This window comes from Podarcis tiliguerta, assembly GCF_965153285.1.
Source record: "Podarcis tiliguerta genome assembly, chromosome: 5".
Taxonomy (NCBI): domain Eukaryota; kingdom Metazoa; phylum Chordata; class Lepidosauria; order Squamata; family Lacertidae; genus Podarcis; species Podarcis tiliguerta.
The window spans coordinates 35,672,037-35,694,221 of NC_139538.1; the positions used below are offsets into that span (position 1 = coordinate 35,672,037).

A 22,185-nucleotide genomic window follows, 5' to 3' on the forward strand; every position below is an offset into this window, starting at 1 on the left:
GTGGTACCTCAGGTTACATATGCTTCAGGTTACAGACTCTGCTAACCCAGAAATAGTGCTTCAGGTTAAGAACTTTGCTTCAGGATGAGAAAAGAAATCGTGCTCCAGTGGCATGGCGGCAGCAGGAGGCCCCATTAGCTAAAATGGTGTTTCAGGTTAAGAGCAGTTTCAGGTTAAGAACGGACCTCCGGAACGAATTAAGTACTTAACCTGAGGTATCACTGTATTTAGTTTAAGCCTCTTTAAAACCTTTTGTTCCATAGATATGGGTTTATCCATAGCTTTGGGATAACCTGGATTCCAACTTGATAGTTAATAATATCCTCCAGATTAGTGGCAGAAACCTTATACAAATTTCCTAAATTTATAGCAAATTTATCAGTAATGATGACAGGGTCAAAATGCCATATACCACCTTCATTCTTTATAATTCAGATTTTAGTATTGGCCTTCCTTTTTGTAAGGTTTAGACCCTTTGTGATCATGTTTTTAAAAAGTATTTAGTATATGAGATTCCCATCGTAGTTTTATTGAGTTCCAGCCAGTTGAGTTCTGTCTTCTTTGTATCCATTCATTGCCTTATTTTGACAGTTCCAGTTGTTCCATACTGCACCATGAGGTGACTGATATCCTGCACTTCTTTTGTGTTCTTATGCACAAATCTGACGCAATGCTGAGGCACTCATCCATCCATGTTTCAGCAGATAGTAGGTCTTACAGAGAAGGAATTTGAATCTTATGACCTAAGAAGACTGATAGACATCAACAGTGTTTTGGGGAAACATATTTACTGATGTCAAGCCCAGCCCCAGTCAATTGCAAAACAGCCATATTCTCTTCATTTTGCATCAAATGACAGCTTGTCAAATCACACCTTATTCTTAACTTGATTCATTATCCCAGTGGTGCAGCAGCTTTGTAATATCTTGCTGGCCTCTTCTCTTTGCTCACCCCCAGCTGGTTGGCAGCTTGAAAGGCTTCCTGCTTTCTTGATTCTTGGCAGCTCCTGCTTTTCCTTTGCCATTACTTTTACAATCTCATTTTCGTCACAATCTTATCTCTAGCGCTACCAAAGACCCAACTGGAGCAAGCACAGTCCTGCAGGACCCTAGGAGTAAGCACCAGATGGCAACTGCATTGTAGCAAATGACATAAAAAGGCTGGCATTCAGTTGTTGCACATTGTCGAAACACCTGCTTTCCAGAAAACGTTGCAGCTGTGATATGAGACATAACCGACTCAAAGCTCTTCTGTTTATAGTAGCCACCTGGATTTCAGGAGAGATGCCAGGTTCAGATTCCTCAATAGTGTTCATCAACTTTTTTTCCAGGGTTGGAGGGAGAGACACCATGTTGCATCACAAGGAGGATATGCAACCCCACTCACAGATCTCAAGGACATCCAGCCTGTAGCAGATGGGGAACTCTTACTCTTCCCCCTCCCCAAGCTAGTCTAGGTAGGCCAATAGCGTAAGAGATTCTCAAGTCAGCTGCCACCACATTTCCCTTCTATTCCCTCTAATCCCAAACTGCAGTAAACCCCAAGTGTGCAATGCAAATACTTGTGAGGGAAAGCACCTGGAGAAAGACAGTCAAGTTGTGTATCCATAGCAGTGACCAGAGGAGGAATAACCTCTGGGAAGAGCACAGAGAGAAGGAACACCATGGTGCATCTGCAGCAGCACAACTAGATGTCTTCACCTGCCCCAGCTTTAACAAAGCATGTCTCTTCCGCATCGGTCTCTACAGCCACAGCAGGCGCTGAAACTGCCCACAGCTTGATCTCACCCCAAATGTGCACTCTTCCATTGTCTCCTGAGACAGACGGATGCCAATGACTTATCCTTCACTGGACCCCAAGGAAGCAGAAAGGAATAAATCGCTATTTATGTCAAAAAATGGAATCCACCAAGGACTAGTATTGAGGCCTGTGCTTTTTAAATAATCTAGTTAGGGATGAGCAGTGAAATTCCCTATTAGCTGATGATGCTCATTCATTCAGTGTTGTTCAAATGAAATGGAATTGTGGGAAGCTCCAAAATGAGCTCTCCAAGCTGGGTGAACGGCCAGAAAAATGGCAAACGCAATTGAATGTAAACAAGAATTAAGTGATGCATATTTTGATTTAAAAAACCCATGAGCTCCAGCTAGCTTGGCCAAGGGTCAGTGATGATGGGAGTTGCAGTCCAACAACTTTTGGAAGGCCCAGATTCCTTAGTCTTGCTGTAGCTTCTCAGCTTTCAGCTAGAAAAGGAGCCTGATTGACACCTCATCTCTTAAGCCTTTGTGCAAGCTGTGTATTTTGCCTGTGACTGTACCAGACTTAGTTGCCCATTGGATGTGCACAAACAAGCCCAATGAGCACTAAGTTGAATGCTGGTTGCATATCCGATTGGCAGTCAACATACACAGTCCATGCCAAAGACAAGTATGATCATAGTGTTAGAACATATAATGTATCCAGAAGTGATTGTGGTGCCAAGTTATCCCAGGTCACATCATTCCTCTTTAAGCAAGTATATTTTGTTGCAGAATGATTTATTCCATTGACGTGCCAGCACAAACCACAGGTGCTTACCACACCACACCACAATGCTATTAAAGCAAGAGCTTTGGGTCAGTTCTAGCTACCCAAAGCAACTGTTCCCGCAGCGTTGAAAGCAAATCTTTTTTCCCTTTTCTTTGCACCACTTGCAAAAATATTTACCTCTTAATATCATCTTTTCTTCCCCTGACTTGGCCTCATGATGTCATAATGCAGCCAAAATCTGATTGGCTGAGGAGCATGAAAAGGTCACTTTGCTCAGTGTGTGATTCCAGGTTTTCTGGGTCATCTACATAAGCAGTTTGGAACTGTTTGGAAGCTACAGCTGCTGCAGCCCAGTCATATTGCATCTATCCCCCTGAGCTGCAGTGTGTGCAGATACCTGTCCTAAGTATACTTCCCATCAATATCACAAGGCAACCTCGTTCTAATAGTGGTACCTCAGGTTATAGACGCTTCAGATTACAGACTCCGCTAACCCAGAAATAGTACCTCAGGTTAAGAACTTTGCTTCAGGATGAGAACAGAAATCGTGCGGCCGTGGCGTGGCGGCAGTGGGAGGCCCCATTAGCTAAAGTGGTACCTCAGGTTGAGAATAGTTTCAGGTTAAGAACAGACCTCCAGGACGAATTACATTCTTAACCTGAGGTACTGCTGTATTCAGCTCACTTTCCCCACAGCAGACGTTTTACAATCCACCTCCTATACACCTTACATCTTCCATCATAGAGAAGGTTTTAAAACACTTATAGTTTGAGACACCATTTTCTTCATCTCTACAGCAGAAAACCACTGCAGTGTACATGATGTTCCAAATGTAGCAATGCCCTTAAATATGTTCTACTGTGGAATTTGTCTTTTTGACTGGCAACACACAGGCGAGCTTTCCTCTGTCCACAATCAAAAATTCTTTCCTTTCCCTTCTCTCTCTCTCTTTCTTCACTGCCAGTTTAGACGTCATCAGTGTCTACATGGAGTTTGTTTTTTGACTGCTATCTGGACAGCATTCCATTAATTTATACGGAACCTGAGTTGCTATTTTGTTGCTCATGCATTCAGCCTGGACAGATGTTTTTGGAGGCCTTGGGTTTTCACCATCCTGATTTTTCCCCTTGCCAATTATAAGCTTGATCACCACACAAAGTACCCTTCTCATTCCTATAGGTGGATGCTCCTTGAGAGGGAGCCAGTATTTAATTCCTTTCATGGTAAGAACTGCTTGCTTTGCCCCCCCCCCCCCCTATTGTTTAATCAGTTACGAATCCTAAACATGTCATATTTAATGTATTCTTCCTTAGTATAGCTAATAGTCACACAGTACCTAAATGAGAACCAAAGACAGAGAGCAATGGCTTTTGAATATTCTGTAGACTAAAGCAATCCATCAGCTGCTACAAATGCTTCCTCTCCTTGAATAGGCTAAAATAATAGCCCTTTCTTTCGGTCAGGCCCTCTGCAATAACAATTTCCTGTGTTAATGCTGTCTAGGAGTAAATGGATTTATGGGGTAATTTATCATTGCAAGGAATGTTTCTTAATTTCAAAAAAACCCACGTCTTAATTTCCACTTAAAAGAAGAGGACAGCGGGACCCTGATCCTCTTGATAAAAAGTGGCAGCATTAGTTTCCATTGGCATCCTATCCTAAAAAAAGAGAAGGGCAGTTAACCTCTCCTGTCTCTGAAATAGCTTCCAAGACATGAAAAGGCAAGAGAGAGAGAGAGAGAGAGAGAGAGAGAGAGAGAGAGAAGAAAAGGAAAGGAAAGGGGGGGAAAAGAAAAGACTTGTAAGACATCCTGTACGGGGCCAGGTGGTTGTTATTGTTGTTTAGTCGTTTCGTCGTGTCCGACCCTTCATGACCCCATGGACCAGAGCACGCTGCCTTGCCGTGGCAAAGGGGCTTGAATAACTCAGAGAAGCTATGAGTTATGCCGTACAGGGCCACCCAAGACGGACAGGTCATAGTGGAGAGTTTTGACCAAATGTGATCCACCTGGAACAGGAACCAGCAAGGCACTCCAGTATCCCTGCCAAGAAAACTCCATGGACAAAGACAATAGGCATGGGGCCAGGTAGAAGTCAACAAATGTTAGCCTAGCCTTCTGGACATGTCAGTTTTCTACATGGAGAGGTGTGTATTTATTGTACAACACAGGTGGGGCAGGGTGTGAAATCCCATCTATGTTCCCATATCAGCTGCCCCACAGGGAAAGTTCCGCACCTTCATGTTGAATAAGGTTTACAGGGGTCTTCTACCCATGTTTGCTTGACGATGGGTAGAACCTTCTACATGCTCATGGACCCAGGGTCCTCAACTTTACAGAGGAGCCCATTCATGTCCAGAACTTCCCATGCAACACGGAGGTCAGGGACTGAGGGGACGTGTGATGTGCCCAAGGAGGTTGGGGGCAGGGCTTGCATGCTTGCCCCTGCCACATGTTGAGCCTTTGCCTGTTGAGGCAAACACCTGAACACACCTAGTGATTGGGCTGTAGTCCCTGCTCACCTCAACCATGGTTTGCCCACTGGCAGCATGTGACCCCGCCAGTCTACAAAGTTTAAGTTGTGGTAAAAGTTTGGTCTGTTTACTTCTAAGGGGGGAAAGGCAATGAATCTCGATGTATTTGGTAATGTTTTTTATTCCTGGGTCATGCACTCTTTGGGAAGTCAAACAGGCATTGCCAATGTGTCTCTTAGGGGCAAAGACCTGTGTGAGGAGAAGGCTCACAGCTTAGTGGTACAGCATCTGCTTTGCATGCAGATGATCCCAAACTCAATCCCTGGCATCTGCAGTTATGGCTTGGAAAGACTTTGCCTGAAACCCCAGAGAGTGTCTGCCAGCAAGTTTAGACAATAACTGAGCTACATAGACCACTGACTATGTACATAATGCAGTTTCTGTGTGTCTTATGCCACATCACACCATTTATCCATCTGGTCCAGTCCATTTATCCATCTGGTCCAGTCTTGTCCACTCTGTCTCACAGTAGCTCTCTGGTGTTTCAGAACAAATGGACCTTTTTAAGGGATCTTCCAGGAAGTAATTTGTTGCTGTTCCAGCCTGCCCCCCACAAACTGATGAAATACCACCAAAGAGCAAAACCTTTACTGTTAAATCATGTCAACTTATTTGTAGAGCCTGATTATTCATAAATGAGTTGGATTTTTCCAGCCCTTAGACTAGAGAGGCCCTCCACAATACTAGGCTAATAATGTCCTCTGTTTTTATTTCAATGTGTGGAAAAGCAGAGATAAGAAAGGCTGCAGAAACGTTCAAGCAGTCACCTTGGTTCATTAATGGCTACTAGTCATGATGGCTGAGGGATGCGGGTGGCGCTGTGGGTTAAACCACAGAGCCTAGGACTTGCCGATCAGAAGGTCGGCGGTTCAAATCCCCGCGACAGGGTGAGCTCCTGTTGCTCGGTCCCTGCTCCTGTCCACCTAGCAGTTCGAAAGCACGTCAAAGTGCAAGTAGATAAATAGGTACTGCTTCAGCAGGAAGGTAAATGGCGTTTCCATGTACTGCTCAAGTTCGCCAGAAGCAGCTTAGTCATGCTGGCCACATGACCTGGAAGCTGTACGCCGGCTCCCTTGGCCAATAAAGCGAGATGAGCGCCGCAACCCCAGAGTCGGTCACGACTGGACCTAATGGTCAGGGGTCCCTTTATCTTTACCTAGTCGTGATGGCTATATAGAATGCTATGGATACATTTGGATTTTTGAGAGCCATGGGCATCACTGCCTTTGGTAACTTCTTCCCACCTTCCCTGGATCAGCCACCTGCCTGACAGATATGGCCAAAAAACTGGATCTAGAGGTATTAACCTGAGCCTTGAAAAGCACAGAGCTGAAAGGGGACATAGGAAAGTGTTGCTCTTTCAACTTCCTCCTTCAGCTCTATGGACTTCTCAAGGGAGAAGACAGTAACCATCCCCACCACCTCAGAACCAAAGGGGAGGCAAGTGGTGGGCAGCTCAATGGCTTTGTGGGTGCCAGGGAAGAACTCAAATGTGTTGTGATGCCCACAAGCACCATCTGGTAACCTATGCAATGTGCCAAGGAATATCAATTGCTGGGGAGCAACTGCTAAAAGTTATGGTCTTCACATCCCGCTTTTTCTTTGTGGCATCTGGCTGACTAGCAGAAACAACCTATTAGACTAGATGGGCTGTCGGCATGTCCTTGCAAGAGCCAGGCTACCTGCCACTGGCTGATCAGCCTTGTGTTCATCTGGCTGCCTAGATGGAGCTGGGTTAACTACACACACAAAACCCTTTCCCCATATTTGTCCCGATTCATGCTGTTTTTGCAAAACCCAGCGCTCTGGAGTTCTGAATCCGTTACTGCCAGTGCTGTGGCCTGTGAGTCATCTTTGGAGATAAGGACAACTTGTTTTTAACAGGCACTCCCTGATTTTTGCTTATTGGTAAGATTTGGAAGTAGCTGCTAATGAGAAACTGGCAGCAGCGAAAATTTAGCCAGGAAACGAGCAGAAAACTGTGTTTTGCTCAAATGACTAAGAAAACAAAACCATTCCAAGTTGTGCTACGCCATGAGATGCAGAAACAAATCTTCAATACAGAATCAGAACTATGGTGGCTACGTGCCCTACTTTACGAAGCTAAGGCTAGCAATTTGTTCACCTGCTACGCTGCAACCTACCTGCACAGTTCCACATCCGCACACCTTCTTACCATCTTGTGGGTATCTCAGTAGTACAATGACCATCTATCTATCTATCTATCTATCTATCTATCTATCTATCTATCTATCTGAAATGCATCACTGCTCATTTATATGTATAGATGCAATTGCTATAATTTAAGTAGAAATGCATCAAACTATAGTGGAGGAGACTACAAGCAGGTGACCTGTACAATACAAATTCCTGGGAGCTGGAGGGAGTTCTGCCAACATCTGTTGGTATGGAAATCTTTGTGGGAGTGCTACCAAGCAGAACAATTCTTAGGGAAGCAGGTTGCCTTTATACTGGGTAAAAAAATAAGGTATATTATTGCATTTTCAACTGTGCGACAAATCATCCCCTTAAGAGTACCAGAATATTCTCAACTCACTAAGAATTGATTGCAATCTAAACAAAATTCAGGTTGTGGAGAATTTGGATCGCTACTTATCAGTGTAGTATAATCAACACATTGTAGCCTTACTGAGCTGTACATGAATCTGAACACAAAAAGATAGCTGTCAGGGGTTTTCTGAATAGGTGTCAGTAAAAAGGGAGTTTTAAATGGCCTAAATGTGGGCATCTTAGATTAAGGGAGGAAGGGCTGGTGCAGTCTTTCCCCAAGGTCTGCCCCAGAGATAATAATGAGGCAGTAGCTGAAGTGCCCATCCACATGGGACAAAAAAAATAGTAGTTGGAATCAAAACCTTAGTTTAAGAGATACTTGGTTAACAGAAATCAGTATTTCCCATACATCATGGATCAACTGGCTCACATTTGGAGAGCCTATCTACTTGAGCAACCAACACACTCTCAAGCTACCTCTCATAAACTCTTAACCCACTTGGTAGCCTCTCCCAACAGCATTTGCCAATTATATGCCCAATGTTATGGCACAGTATGCAGTTAAATATTTTTGCTATTTGACAGCTTAATTCAAAGCTAGTCTCACTTGACTTCAGTTGTGATATTTCTTTTTTGCTCATCCTTCACATCAGACTTTTGGGATCTCATTTTTCTTTCAGCACCTTTCTGGATGTCTTATTAAAACTAGAATAAACTCTTCTATCATGTTCAGACTGTACCAGCCAATTTGCTTCAGGTATTAAAATCAAAGGCATAAATCAACAATGAGAGGAGTTTACCAATTACAGATTGGACTTCTCATTTAAGTTGACTGGATGCCATTGTGTGAACTGCCAGAAATGGATTGTGCAATTTTCACGTACATAATTCATTCTCAAGAAGCACTGCTGCCCTGGAGCTAGAACTAACCACGTAGGATGGAATTTTTCAGAAGTGCTTAATGTTGGCCTAGGTCCATTTCTATTAAAGGCAATAGAAAAATATGTTGACTAGAGCTTTAGATGAGCATTCATTACTCTGGAAAACCACAAATTGCAAATGCTCTCAGATGTATTAGGTTTCTAAAGCACAAACTTAATACAGCTTCTAATCTGGATACTTGTTCATAGTACATGAAGTAAACCATTATAGATCTATGTGCTCCATCTCTCTCCTCCTGTTCATTGAATTTTGTTCTACAACCCTGCTATACCACATCAAATGTACAAAATCAGAATATATTCCCTATTGCAATTACAAAGTACTGTGGTACCTCGGGTTACAGATGCTTCAGGTTACAGACTCCGCTAACCCAGAAATAGTACCTCGGGTTAAGAACTTTGCTTCAGGATGAGAACAGAAATTGTGCAGCGGCAGCACGGCGGCAGCTGGAGGCCCCATTAGCTAAAGTGGTGCTTCAGGTTAAGAACAGTTTCAGGTTAAGAACGGACCTCCAGAACGAATTAAGTTGTTAACCTGAGGTACCACTGTATAGGACTCCTCGTCTTTCTGATTCAATGATTTTTTTAAAAAAGGGAAAAAAAGAGACTGCTTCCTTCAGATGAAGGAAATTTTTGGGCCTAGGAGGTAAATTTGCCCCCTCCTGAAGGGACAGTCCTAGGTGATGATGCTGGGAACTTCTGCTCTGCTCTGTGGTTCTTTGGCACATGCTGCATTTCAGGCCAAAGGATTAAGAGATAAGATGTTGATCAGGCTCCTGTTCCAGTTGAAAGCCAGTAAGAAGCTACAGCAGGACTTGGGAATCTGTGGACCCTTCAGTTTCTGTTGGACAACAACTTCCATCACTCCAAAGTGCTTTGTTGCTGTGTATAAGCGTAGTCCATATGTAGCCTAGGTTCTGTGCTATTGGCACTTGTCTGGTTGCAAGTTTGAGTTTCCAAAGCAGGTGTTCTTGTAGCTCTCAACTCTGCTGCAATTTCAGTTGCCAGAGCTTCTTTCAATTTTCTGTTGAGGTCTGAAATGACTGCTGAATTATTTTGTTGCTGTTCTTTGTTGTGTTGTACCAGCGTACCTCGGTTTGTTGTTGCTGCTGTATTGTAATATTAGAAAGTAAACCATCTTGTTGATGAAATATAGTTACGGGCTCATCCACAGGTCAAGGGACAGGTCCCTATGCACAAGTCCAGGAGGTTTTTTGTTTGCCCAGCTGCTTTGGCTAGGAAAACCATGTTTACTGCTGAATTGTAACAAATGTCACTCAGCTTGTCTGCAGATTGACACTTGTTTCGATTCAGCAGTTAACAGTGAGTTTTCCTGGTGAAAGCAATGGACCAAATAAAAACAAAAAAGAACCCCAGACCTCTGCCTAGAAATCATAAGACAAACAAAATAAAACACTGACCAAACCAAAGTGTGGATGAGCCCTGTGTCTTGTTTGATGGTGCTGTATTTTGCTGGTGTAATACTGGTCTTCGGCCAGTGGTGGCAGCAGACATTACTGTAGCACACTGCTTGACCCATAGGTGGCAGTACAGTGTTGATAATGCAGTCCCTGTGGCAGCAGCAAGTTATTTAGCTGCAATATGTCCCTTTGGCTGGTGGTTGGAGGACAGGGTTGTAATACCCAAAGTGCCTGAATTGGTAGCAGCCGACCACCAGGAGGAGGAGTGAGCAGTGTAAGAGAGTTTGTTTTCCCCAACGCCCGATATTGTGAGATGTCAGTTTGCGGTGCCCCCTTCCTTTGTTTGCTTTCTCTAGGTATGTGTGGAAACAGTGCTGTGTCAAAATTATCACATTTGTTTTCCACTTAGTTTGAGTTTTCTCCAGCACCTATTTGCCGTATCTTCAACATGAATTGTTCATCCATCCCTTTGTGGCCATTCTAGCATGGGCACCACTAATACAGTCATACCTTGGAAGTAGAATGGAATCCGTTCCGGAGGTACGTTCAATTTTCAAAATGTTTGGAACTCAAAGCATGGCTTCGGATTGGCTGCAGGAAGCTCCTGCGGCCAATCGGAAGCCACAGAACCCGTCAGACGTTCGGCTTCCAAAAATTGTTCGCAAACTGGAACAGTCACTTCCAGGTTTGCAGCGCTCAGGGGAGCCAAAACGTTCGAGAACTAAGCTGTTCAAAAACCAAGGTACGACTGTATAGGAAATTTGAAAGAAAGGTTAACTGAAGATGATTCACCAAGTAAACACTCTGACGGTTAGACACTGGGGGAAAAGTAAATGTACATAAGATGAGGGCGGAACAGCAGAACAATACCAGATATATGCATGCCTCTGTTGGTCCTGCAAGCTTTTCTGTGCACAGTGGCACAGCCCAGACTGAACAGTTTGACCAGTCTCATTTGGGTAGCTGTTTCATGACAGCAATGATTTATCCATAACAGTCTACAGTTTCAAAGTTTGTTCATCTGTGCCATGTGACTGCAAGCCTTTCAAACAAAAGGCAGAGCAGTTATTTATATATGAAAATAATACTTGAGTCAGCAATCAGCATACGTTAACTCTGTAGGCATAATGAATCAGTACAGGATCAGAGAAAATAACATTTCTCATTATCTGTGACGGCTTCTATGCTCAAGAGATGATCAAGTGGCTTTACAGCCATCGCCAGAATTTGCATCAAGTGCTGATTAATGCATAATGGTAAGTGCTGATAAATGCATAATGGTAAGCTGGATACAACCCCACAGTATCAGGGATGAAGTTTCTCATTAACTCATAATATACAGATATTTTTACTCTTCAAATGCGGATTTACAAATATATTTATATATTTATATATTTAATTCCTTTTCAGGTCATAAAAAATCCTAAACACATAAACCAGTACCTTTTTAACAAGAAAATCTGCATTCTACAGTCCGAGGTGAAAGGCTCCTAATAGAGGGCTGCTTTGGCACTTCTCTGAAGGCCTCTAGCACTTTTCTTTTTTCCATAAAATTTATATACCGCTTGATTGCAGAAAAAAACTTCTAAGCGGTTTTAGCCTTGCAACATGAGGCTCCATTTTACTCTTGAGGTAAACTGGAAACAGCTTCGTAGAACTGTCTGTCACTTTTAAAAGGGGAATAATGCATCTTGGAGGTAAGCTCTCCCCCCCCCCAAAAAAAACACACAATTGTTTAAGAATGGGATTAAAACATAATAAAAAGGCCACTTGTGGTTCCAACCATATTGTGCTGTCGTCTTTAAAAAAAAAGGAATGGATACTTTAAAAAAAAAGGCTATTCCAACTACAAACCTGAACACCAAAACCAGTCAAGTCATTTTAAATAGTTTAAGCTGCAGCACACGTAAGTCTTTTTTGGGGTGTGGGGGAAGGAGAAATTCTTTTTGCCACTTTAGATTTTTACACAAATGCCCCCATGCATCAGTTCAAGCACCTGTGAAATTAAGTTTGCATCTTCTTTAACAGTGCCAAAAATTCATCCAATTCACATTCCAGTCTCTTATACTTACGTTTCAGGCTGGGAAATTAAAATGTCTGATTTCCACTTAAGTGACACGTAGAATAAAACCTAACCTTACAAAAAACACCAGACTGCTTTATTAAGGCACAGTGATTTTGGAAGAAGGCAATCTTCTAGTTAGTGTCTCTGCTTCACACATGGGCTCCCTGATCCTTCTCGCATTATGTGAAAAATCCACTGAAATCAGTGAAGCCTACTTCCAAATAATGTGTTTTAGATAGACGTTATAGTGTATATAAATAGATGCAAACGCCACGTTTCACTGTTACATGGACACAGCGTCTCTTTCCAAGTAGAGCAGAGTGTGTATGCCTGGCATCAGACATAGGCTCCCAATGCTGCATGGAATTCGGTGAGGCACTGCACCAGCTGTTGGAATTTAGGTCTCTCCTCGGGGTCCAGTGCCCAGCAGCAAGCCATCACAGCAAATCTGGACAATAAAAAAAAGCAAACAAAGGTAAGTAAGCTTGACACAAGTGGTAAGCCCTTCGGCCACAGGTTTAATAATAGATTAATAGTACCTTATTTATATGCCACCCATCTGACTGGGTTACCCGCAGCTACTCTGGGCAGCTTCCAACAAATTAACACACAGTAAGTAAAGGTATTAAAAGTGTGATATTTTCATCCCCTGCCATACGCTTTAATGTGTGGTAAGTATTGGAGACCTTAGCAACATGGAAAGTATTTCACATTTTCACCTGTGTGAAAATTAGAAATCTACAGCAAGTGACATCTAGTGAAGATACTCCCCAAGTTAATGTCTCATAGCTGGTTACCCTTTTAAAAGAACACAGTGTATCTTCTCTGTTCTTTTCAGATTTTGTGAGATATTTAACATCCACTTTAAATTTATGTGTATTGTTAGAAACATCTTTATCAGGAGCTTATAGCAAGCTATAAAGGTAAAGGTACCCCTGCCCGTACGGGCCAGTCTTGACAGACTCTAGGGTTGTGCGCCCATCTCACTTAAGAGGCCAGGGGCCAGTGCTGTCCGAAGACACTTCCGGGTCACGTGGCCAGCGTGACATCACTGCTCTGGCGAGCCAGAGCTGCACACGGAAACACCGTTTACCTTCCCGCTAGTAAGCGGTCCCTATTTATCTACTTGCACCCGAGAGTGCTTTCGAACTGCTAGGTTGGCAGGCGCTGGGACCGAACAACGGGAGCGCACCCCGCCGCGGGGATTCGAACCGCCGACCTTTCGATCGGCAAGCCCTAGGCACTGAGGCTTTAACCCACAGCGCTACCCGGGTCCATAGCAAGCTATAGCACAGCCTTAAAAATGACTCCTCACCTCTGGAATACAGTGGGCAGAAACTGAACCAGGATAGGAATCTAATGACTAAATTTTGCTTCAGTGTATAACAGGCTCAAAATTTGAGCCTCAAGTGGTCAGATTAGTATAGTTTTTGAGGGTTACTAAGTAAGAAACTATAATGATTTCTCAGAAGATATAGGGCTGCGTATGTGCATGTATGCATGAATGATTTTAGGAAATGTAAAATTGCATGCAACTTCACAATCTTCCTTTTAAAAGCAGCCCCATCTCCTAAAAGAGTAGTTCCAAGGAGTACGATAAAAAAGAACCTGAAACACCACTATCATCAGTATGAGTCAATTTAAGACTGAGATTAACTGCTTATGTCCCCAAAAGAAGGAACCATAAAGTAGTGACAATGCACTTCAGCGATGAATTGAGGGATAGAACTTTATTCCATAGCAATGGAACAAGTGGAACAGGGACCACGGACTACTACAATGTCAACCACAGAAATCTGTATCACACATATAAGAAACAGGAAATATTCTCCACCTATTCAGTTGTTCCCCACATGGTCCTCACTGAGTCAAGAGTATGAGTTGCACTTTACTGCATGTATCTAATGTCATTCTTTTGATTGCTTTTGAGGACTTCACTAATCACACCATATTTCCGAGTCTTCAAGACACAGAGGGATAAAAACACCAACATACAGGCAGCTTCCCATTTGAGCATCCAACTGACGAGTTACCACACACATGCGCATCGTGCCGAACCCTACTATACCCAAATGAAGTCCAGTTAATGTAGAATGTATAATGCTTTCAAACACAGTTCTTATTCGTTCGCACCAACTAATCATAGACATTATTTTCCACCTACATACACAATTATTATGCAACTCTAACAGTCACTTACAATTCATCAGGACAGTTGATTGGCTGAGCTATCCTGTATCCATCTTTTAGATAGGCTGCCATCTCAAAGGGGTCGATATCTACATAAGGGGTTTGTCCCAAAGTCATCAGTTCCCATAAGGTTACTCCAAAAGACCACTGGAAAGAGTATCACATATAATAACTGGTTAGATTTTAGGAATGTTTCATATTTCTTTCAAACAAGTATCAGTTTCTTGCAAATAAGGGGCTCAGTCCATCTTTTATTTCAAATAAAGCTTGAAAACAAACAATTGTAAATTGCTGTGGCGTAAAATGGCCTATCAGACCTATTAACAGTTACCAGAGATATTTGTGTTACTGCTTTTACTCAGGTATGACTCCAAAATAAAAAAACATGTGTGCTGGATGTCTCAATATGAATTGCACATATTTTTAAAGGATTCAACACTTGTGGTGTGTGTATTGTTTCCTATTATCATGCCACTAAACTCCAGAGGTCATACCAAGAGTAGGCCTACTGATTTCAATGGGTCTACCCTGGGTATGATCAACACTGGACATCACTCCCAGTTCTATTAGCCTTAAATTTCTTTTTCTATAATCTCCTCAACTTACCTTATTAAAACGAATACTAGGATATTCAGTGTGGGTTTGCTGTTTATCCAAGGGCTGCTTACCTAACAAGTAAGTTGTTCTGTATGAAAATTTTTACAACTCTGATTGTTGTTTCAATTTAAAAATATACGGGAGGAATTCTACATTGTGCAATTGTTCAATCAAGGCAAGCATTTTGACTTGCAGGACAGAACGATTCCCACATCTCCTCTCCTCACTTGCTGTTCTGGGGTTCTCCTGATGGCACTCAATAGTTGATTACTGCAATATGTTTTTGTTCTGCTACTGTATATTAACTTACCACATCACTAGCGCCGGAAAACTCATTGTTAACCAAACTTTCAAGAGCCATCCACCGCACTGGCCTGTTTTCATTGTCTCCGAGGCAATGATAATCCATGGGAAATAGATCTCTGGACAGGGCATTGTCTGTAATCTTCACCTGAAGTGCATCATCAATGCTGTATATTAAAATACACACAGACAACCACTTAGATGGGTAAGTTAAGCTCTTTACAGTCGTATGCTTGCAGCACTATCTAGGTGACACTCAGGAAATGACAAGGCATTTTTAGACATACTCTAGCCTACTAATGCCTAGTGCAAAAACAATTTGGAGTAAGACATGCATCAAGAACCTTGATGTCATTTTAAAGTATTTTTTAATTTTTAAATAAAAACCTAACAAACTGCATATTGGTAGCGTGATACCTTCCTATTTCATTGCTCCATTTGTCGGTCAAAATATAGAATGACAGCATGTGCAGGAATGTAGCCTATTGCCAACCGTCAACTACTACAAATTCTTAACAAATGATGGATGGATGCCCAAAAGTGGTACTGCATAAAGGCAACTGTGAACCTTAGCTTTCCCTTTTAAGACAAGGGGGATGGCCCTAGTGGCCCAAATGCTAAGAATCAAAGCACCCCCTATCTACAATATCTCAAGCATAGTTTCTGTTTCTTGTATTGAGAGAAAACATTTAGAACTGGTTTTTTATGGAATAATGGCAAACAAAGACAACACTTCATTTGCATAAGCAACCTAAAACATTATGGTCATATTTTCCACAAATATGGTAGATGCTGGCCGATACCTACTAAGTTCTTCTAGTGCTGCGGTACCTCATACTTTGATTTCTGGTGCTCTCTGCAGGCATCTCTTTATTATGCTGCACCTTAAACATAAAACTAGCTGTGCCAGACAGGTGCAGCTAGCAGCTTGCAATGGGAAAGAGTGACTTGTACAGTGAATGGACAGAAGACCCGTTAGAGGAGCATTTTACATTGCCCCCAACTGAGTGTCTTTAGCCCTTTACACTTCAGTACTTACACACAATTTCTAGCAGCCAGGTCTTTGTGAATGACCTCTCTTCGGGACAAGTAGCTCATTCCACAGGCAATCTGAATAGCCATATGTACAAGATCTTGTTGTGAAATTGCCTATAGAAATAGAGATTATAATTATAAACCTCCTTGAAATGAAAAGGTGGAGCTAATTTTTAAAAAAACAAATATGCTTGAATAAAAATTCCTAGCTTAGTCATTATTTGCTACCTGTCCAAAGTACAAACTTTTCTTATTGCCAATTTTCACTGAAAAACTGAGATCCAAAGAGGTTGTCTTTCCGATAAAATGAAAACTGCTGGTGCTTGTCCCAAAACTCAGGGGCACCATATCTAATTTGCTTTCATAGTGGCAAAAACCAGAGTTAACAAAATTTCTGCTGCATTTCCTGCTACCACTTCTGTGAGAAGGGAGAACAGAACCCTTTGTGTGTTAGGTGCAAGTCACTGTGATCTGCTCAGTTCTGGCTTTCACAAGGCACAGGAGTCTGATTATATGCACTGGGCACATAATTCAGCATCCTGCGATGCAGGAATATGTTAACAAGCACATACTGTGAAGCTCTTCCTGCTAGATGACATTTACTGTGTCACAAGCCTCTTGTGATGAAATTAGTTTGTACAACAACATATGCTGGTGGTCCTCTGAAGAACAATGTGGCCCCTGAAAACATAAATGTTGGCTTTCCTAATCTGGGAAGCAGAGGAGATTAAGACAATTTTGAGAAGCTGCCCTAGCAGGACTGGGAATATTAGGATTACACCTGATGTTTCAGCCTTCTCCTTGTTATTACACTACTTTCCTATGTTTGTATTTAAGAAGCAACATGTATTTAAGCAGAGAATGAAACATTAAAGCAAATTGTTTTTAAAATATTGTTAGCATGTTTGTTTCCTATGGCTCTACTGATGCTTTCACTGACCTGGTGTCCTCTGGGTGTTCTGGACTGCAACTCCCATGAGCCTTGCGCTGGGGTCGATGGGACTGCAATCCAACACTTCTGGAGGGCACCAGGTTGGCAAAGCCCGTTCTACTGAATGAGTTTTTCATACCTATGAATCCCTTGGAAATTCACCATGATCTCGACAGTTTGAATTTTAATTAAATCTAAATTGGTGACCAACTATTTTATATTCTAGATTAGCCACTTCTTACCTGAGGATTGTTAGCTTCTACCAGTTTGCACTGTCGCAAAAACAGCTTGAGATTCCCCCAGTTCATATAAGGCAACAGTACCATTGGTTTTTCTCCTTCCTCTATACAAACGTGAGTAATGGGGAGCAGATTTCTGAAAGAAATATAGTTCTGGTTGGTTCTGGGGATTCCATTAGCTGTTCAACCAACAATCCCACAATTGTACATGGACCCTCGGGTTATGTTACCTTCGGGTAATGTAACTTTCAGGTTGTGAACGCGGCAAACCCGGAAGTGTATACTTCTGGGTTTTGCCGTACGGGCATGCACAGAAGTGCTCTATCGCGTTGTGCGCATGCACAGAATCGGCGCTTCTAGATGTGGACTTTTGGGGGTAAATACAGACCCCTGGAACGAATTAAGTTTGTGTCTGGAGGATCCACTGTACTGCACAATTACCACCATGTATCCCATATCCTTGATTTATAATTTAGGAAAATGTATACCCCTTTTTTTAAGTACAAACACTGCTCGCAATCATAACCAAATAGCTTTTTGCAATTGCATTATAGGCCAAATTCGTTATTTGAGAATTCTTGAATGAAGCATATGCAAAGTACACTTCAATTCCAGTCACCTTCAAGTTTGCACTTTGCCCGACTGAAGATGGCTCACATGAAGACTAAAACTGAAGTCTAGTGAAGTGTTTTTGCAGAATAATAATTAATAACTGTTTTCAGTAGACTGTTGTGAAACTAAACTTTAGGTGATAAGCCATCAAATTCCCAAACACAAATTAAAACAACTTTGCTTTCATTTTGAAGAGCGCTAACCTGTGATGAAGACCTCTGAGTTTACAGCTTTCTGTTAACATCATTGTCACTTGAACTTCTGAGGCCTGATCTAAAAAGGCAAAAGCTTGTTAGAACAAATTTGCATAGGCAAAAAAAAGCAGCTAACAGACAGACACACATAAAATTCAAAATCCTCAAATAGCAAAATCACATACTAAGATATTAAACATTCTTGATGAACAAGATCCAGACCAAGTTAATTGCATTAAAAGTCCTATTGAAATCAATGGGATTTAAATTAGACTTTGTGAACTACCGTATTTTTCGCCCCATAGGACGCACTTTTTCCCCTCCAAAAATGAAGGGGAAATGTGTGTGCGTCCTATGGGGCGAATGCAGGCTTTCGCTGAAGCCGGGAGAGCGAGAGGCATCGGTGCGCACCGACCCCTCTCGCTCTCCAGGCTTCAGGAAGCTATCCGCAAGCCTTGCAAGCCCTGTGGGAGTTCCCACAGGCTCACAAGGCTTGCGGGCAGCAGCCTGCCGCCCGAAGCACGGGGAACCCTCCGGAGGACTCCCCGTGCTTCGGGCGAGTGTCCCCAAGCCTGGCGCGCCCGACGGGAGGTCCCGCCGAGCGTGCGATGCTTGGGGCGGCAGCCTCCCGCCCGAAGCACGGGGAGCCCTCCGGAGGACTCCCCGTGCTTCGGGGGCGTGTCCGCAAGCCTTGCGCGCCCGACGGGAGGTCCCGCCGAGCGCGCGAGGCTTGGGGCGGCAGCCTCCCGCCCGAAGCCCGGGGAGCCCTCCGGAGGACTCCCCGTGCTTCGGGGGCGTGTCCGCAAGCCTTGCGCGCCCGACGGGAGGTCCCGCCGAGCGCGCGAGGCTTGGGGCGGCAGCCTCCCGCCCGAAGCACGGGGAGCCCTCCGGAGGACTCCCCGTGCTTCGGGGGCGTGTCCGCAAGCCTTGCGCGCCCGACGGGAGGTCCCGCCGAGCGTGCGAGGCTTGGGGCGGCAGCCTCCCGCCCGAAGCACGGGGAGCCCTCCGGAGGACTCCCCGTGCTTCGGGGGCGTGTCCGCAAGCCTTGCGCGCCCGACGGGAGGTCCCGCCGAGCGCGCGAGGCTTGGGGCGGCAGCCTCCCGCCCGAAGCACGGGGAGCCCTCCGGAGGACTCCCTGTGCTTCGGGGGCGTGTCCGCAAGCCTTGCGCGCCCGACGGGAGGTCCCGCTGAGCGCGCGAGGCTTGGGGCGGCAGCCTCCCGCCCGAAGCACGGGGAGCCCTCCAGAGGGCTCCCCTTGCTTCTGGCGGGTGTCCGCAAGGCTTGGGGCGGCAGCCGCAGCTGAGGGGGGGAAATAAATTTTTTTTATTCATTTCCCCCCCCCCCAAAAAAACGAGGTGCGTCCTATGGGCCGGTGCGCCCTATAGGACGAAAAATACGGTAGGTCCCACTATTTTCAATAGGACTTAAGCATGAGTCACATAGCTTAAGATGAAATTGACAAAATGTTGCAGTGTGGTGGGTAAAAAAGAAAAGGCTGTCACAGTCCCTTTTAAGCGATTGTGGGGAGAGATCACAGAGAGGAACATATGAAGCTGCCTTAGAACAACGATCCACCTAGCTCACAAACTCTTCATTATGGCCAGTAGTACCTCTCCAAGGTCTTTCCCTCAGCCTTGATACCCCAAATCTTTTAAAGAGATGCCAGAATCTGGACTTGGGAACTTGCATTCTGCCACTGTCTGTGGTCACTAAATCTTTATAATAAACTTAAGGCAGTGGCTTGCCTTCCTTTTCCTTCCACTAAACTTCTGAGGGGACTGAGATGAGGGACCATGAGATGAAAGCTTCATGTGAAAAAGGACCAGTGAATTCTGGCAATCAGCTGAACATTGAAAATAGTTCTCATTTTTAGATGCTGGGACCTGTAACTTCCTCTCTTCTCGGGGCTATGAGCGTCACATTCCACACTAGACAAAAATTAGCTAGTGCTATGGTCCCTCTTTACTTACCATTCAGGCCTTTTTTCTTTCCTGTGTCCCCTTTTATCTCCCAAGCGGCAGAGCTAACCTACTAGACTATGGAGTAGTCTTCCCTCAACCATATATTTCCCCAAGGCTCAGTGGAAGCCAGCTGTCTCCCAAGTATGCACTAGCCCACCAAACCAGCCCCTCTCTACTTCTTAGGGGGTCTCCATGTTTGGTTCAAAATACATACCTGAAATATACACACCCAATTCAATAAACTGAAGCCAGACACAGAAAAATTACTATTACTAGAATGAGACCTGTTGGAATTCTGTAACTGTGGAAGAGGTTTTGCCCTAACATTCATTTTTCAATACATCTAAGAAAGAACTGTTTTGCAGAAGCAGTGACTATCCTATAACCTGCCTAACACTGAACAAAAGTCATGCTGAAAGCCTACCTTTTACTGTTTTTACAAACATCTGCTTTTCTTTAGTAGGGTCTTTTTCTTCTATTAGCATTCCATGGAAAATTCGACCAAATGTGCCTGAGGATGAGAGCAATGAACGAAGAAAATGAGGTCAACAGAAATTTGTATACACATTCAATAAATCAACAGTGAAGGGAAATCAAGGTTAGCAGTGGACTCTCCTCTTGTGAAACTTCACATCCATCCATGGCCTCTTTGTTCAGCATTTCATCAACCTTTTCATAGTTGGCACTTGAACCATTATTTGCCGATCTAATTTAGAGGAGTTCAAAGGGAGATTGCCAACATAAGCAATAGAAGTTTTAACATTTTCGTGAAAGCCTCTTTCGCTAACATTGTGGATTAGTAAGATTACCTGCAAAAATTTAGCTCATAAGATTAGTAGAGAAACTGATCAAACCTTAAAAAATATGCTAGTTTACAAGACTGACCAGAAGATTAGGAAAAAATAAAATGAGGCCCTGTTTTCCCCAATTTAGTTTCATTAAGCAAGATTTCAGAGCAATAAGATGTATCATCAGAAATGTTTTGAGATATATTTGCCCAATTCAATTTCCCCATAATATTCCCTATACCAAGGATAACTAAGCAGCAATGAAAATGGTATGCTTTTCAAAAACGGTATGGATAAAATCATTATGTACAAAACATAATCCTACACATCTAACCTCTTAAAAATGGAATTGCACACCTATCAGACACATCAGTCTAGATTAGATATAATAGCCGAACCATTGTTAGACATCATTGTTAGAAAGCTGCCCATTTTTTTTGTTGGCTATTTAAACAATCCACCCTACTTATAACTACCACCAGTCATTTGAGGTATCAATAATACACAGAAAAAGCCAAGAAAAATGAAAAGCATATCATGTGATTGATTGCATATTGACACATATGAGGAATTGTTTACTTGTACCTTCTTGAAGAACATCTTTTAATGTTATCCTCTCTCTGGAGATTGCTATGTCCTTTACTTTAGCCTTTGCCTCCATCAACGTTACACTTTTAAGATCGTTCTTCTCTATTCGTAAAGTAGGATAACCTGAGGAGCCAGCAGATCCAAACAATACCAATATAAATACCAAATGTAAATAGGAGTATTCATCATTATCTAGAGATGAAATTATGCTGCAAAAAAAAAACACATGTAGGAAAAGAAACCTATGGCCCTGGATAGTACCTTTAAAGTATTTAATGTTTTGCCACAGGATGCAATAAGAATAATGATCTTCTGGTTAATTACTGAGTATCATACACATTACAAGATTGAAACAAACAAGAAAGCAAACACATTGCCCTCTTCTGGGCTTTAGAAGACATTGCTATATGCAAAGTGAATCCTGTGTTTATAATTTTTAAAAAATTGGTAAAGCATCTCAAAATTATTTTGGTTTCTAGTAAGAAATGTTCCAACGCCTTTCACAAGGACTTTTGTTTATGTAGTCTGGGCGAAGCTTTATGCAGCTGGTCAATCTGGAACATTCATAGCAGCAAACTGAGAGGTCTCTTCAGCAGGAGGAAAGGTTACATAAACGAAATAAACTCTTCTGCCCCAATTCTTTCCAATGTCTCAAAGTGCTGCAGTTGCAGAGACTGATCCTTTACTTCCAAGAACCGCTTCTTGCTGGTATTCCATTCCAGTCTAATGGGCTCAGACGATCTAGACA

The 22,185-nt window shown here is 43.1% G+C and overlaps 1 protein-coding gene across 2 annotated transcripts in view; it reads right to left on the reverse strand.

The window, feature by feature from the left end:
* Positions 1-11,263: 11,263 nt before the first annotated feature.
* The window catches only part of RYK (receptor like tyrosine kinase), a 29,239-nt gene continuing 18,317 nt past the window's right edge, over positions 11,264-22,185 (reverse strand). Inside the window, exons 8-15 of one of the 2 annotated variants that reach the window (XM_083443296.1) lie at positions 21,435-21,560; positions 20,486-20,572; positions 18,110-18,179; positions 17,298-17,430; positions 16,129-16,238; positions 15,097-15,256; positions 14,200-14,336; positions 11,264-12,447 (exon numbers count right to left, since the gene is read on the reverse strand). In XM_083443296.1, coding sequence (XP_083299422.1) covers positions 12,336-12,447; positions 14,200-14,336; positions 15,097-15,256; positions 16,129-16,238; positions 17,298-17,430; positions 18,110-18,179; positions 20,486-20,572; positions 21,435-21,560 — 935 coding nt within the window. In that variant the 3' untranslated portion in view covers positions 11,264-12,335. Of the gene's footprint in view, positions 12,448-14,199; positions 14,337-15,096; positions 15,257-16,128; positions 16,239-17,297; positions 17,431-18,109; positions 18,180-20,485; positions 20,573-21,434; positions 21,569-22,185 lie in introns of both variants that reach the window. The other variant, XM_083443295.1, reaches the window with a different exon arrangement.